The sequence below is a fragment of the Wasmannia auropunctata genome, unplaced genomic scaffold, assembly GCF_000956235.1.
Source record: "Wasmannia auropunctata unplaced genomic scaffold, wasmannia.A_1.0 LD336078.1, whole genome shotgun sequence".
In the NCBI taxonomy this organism is placed as follows: domain Eukaryota; kingdom Metazoa; phylum Arthropoda; class Insecta; order Hymenoptera; family Formicidae; genus Wasmannia; species Wasmannia auropunctata.
In genome coordinates this window covers 1,053,807-1,054,762 of record NW_012026812.1, presented here as the reverse complement: position 1 = coordinate 1,054,762, position 956 = coordinate 1,053,807, and the positions used below count along the sequence as shown (strand labels likewise).

The 956-nt window shown below is 44.7% G+C and overlaps 1 protein-coding gene across 1 annotated transcript in view; it reads left to right on the top strand.

Annotated features, from left to right (window-relative positions):
- Positions 1 to 806: 806 nt before the first annotated feature.
- The window catches only part of LOC105449094, a 1,248-nt gene continuing 1,098 nt past the window's right edge, over positions 807 to 956 (top strand). Inside the window, exon 1 of the mRNA XM_011688091.1 lies at positions 807 to 907. Within this exon, the coding sequence (XP_011686393.1) occupies positions 807 to 907 (101 nt within the window). The remainder of the gene's footprint in view (positions 908 to 956) is intronic.

The window sequence follows — 956 nt, the reverse complement described above, 5'->3', positions numbered from 1 at the left end:
CTATCACTAAGACACAAAGTGATAGGGAAATGATGATGTTCACGGCAAGCGTAAGGGTTTCCGCTCGGCCCACTCTAAGCTAGCCATCTCTCTGATTGTGTCTCCTATTTCTTTTATTTTCCCAGATCTCCAAAAGGTAAACCCCACCCCTGCGTCCTCACTTTCCAAAAATCCAGGACGTAACAATTGGTGACAGCGGTGGGATTGCTTTAGTAGGATATCTTATTAGATAACGATAAACGAATAAATAAACTAAAACCTATGTGCCGCATTTTGAAACGCTACGATCGAAAACTGCCACCAGCCGTCGAGTTGCTCGGCTGGGTAAGCAGAGCAGTCTGTCTAACTATATTCGGTTATACCGACGACACAGGATCAATCCGCCTATGCACAAAATGTACGTCAAGGCACACATTGCAAAATCACGACTCATTACGATTCATCGTTAAACATTACTGCACCCTAGACCACGCAATTCTAATAAACAGGACATTCTGCACCTCTTGTCAGGAACCGCTATTCATATTTCGACGGGCTACCGACTGCGAACTCTGCCCAGCCAGTATAACCGACTTTAAGGATTTTGTTGAAACAGCCCACGGTAGCACACTACACGACATACCCAAGGGCACACTAATCCAGGTGGACCCAGACCAAGGACCACCTGACCTAATAATATCAAAGCGACTGGCTGCCTTTTTGTGTGGCCTACACGCCGCACAACTAGTGAGCGACGAAGATTGAGACTAGAGCCACAAGACATAACCATTAAGGCAATAAAAAGTATTGCTCCATAAACAATAAACATGGCCAACTCAGGAAATTCCTCCGACGAAGCCGAATTAAACGAGGTGCTGGAATGTAGGAGTATGATGAAGGTTCTGAAAAAAAGAGAGAAGGAATTAATGCAACGAACAGAGAATATCAAAGGCATGATGACAATACTCACTAACGCT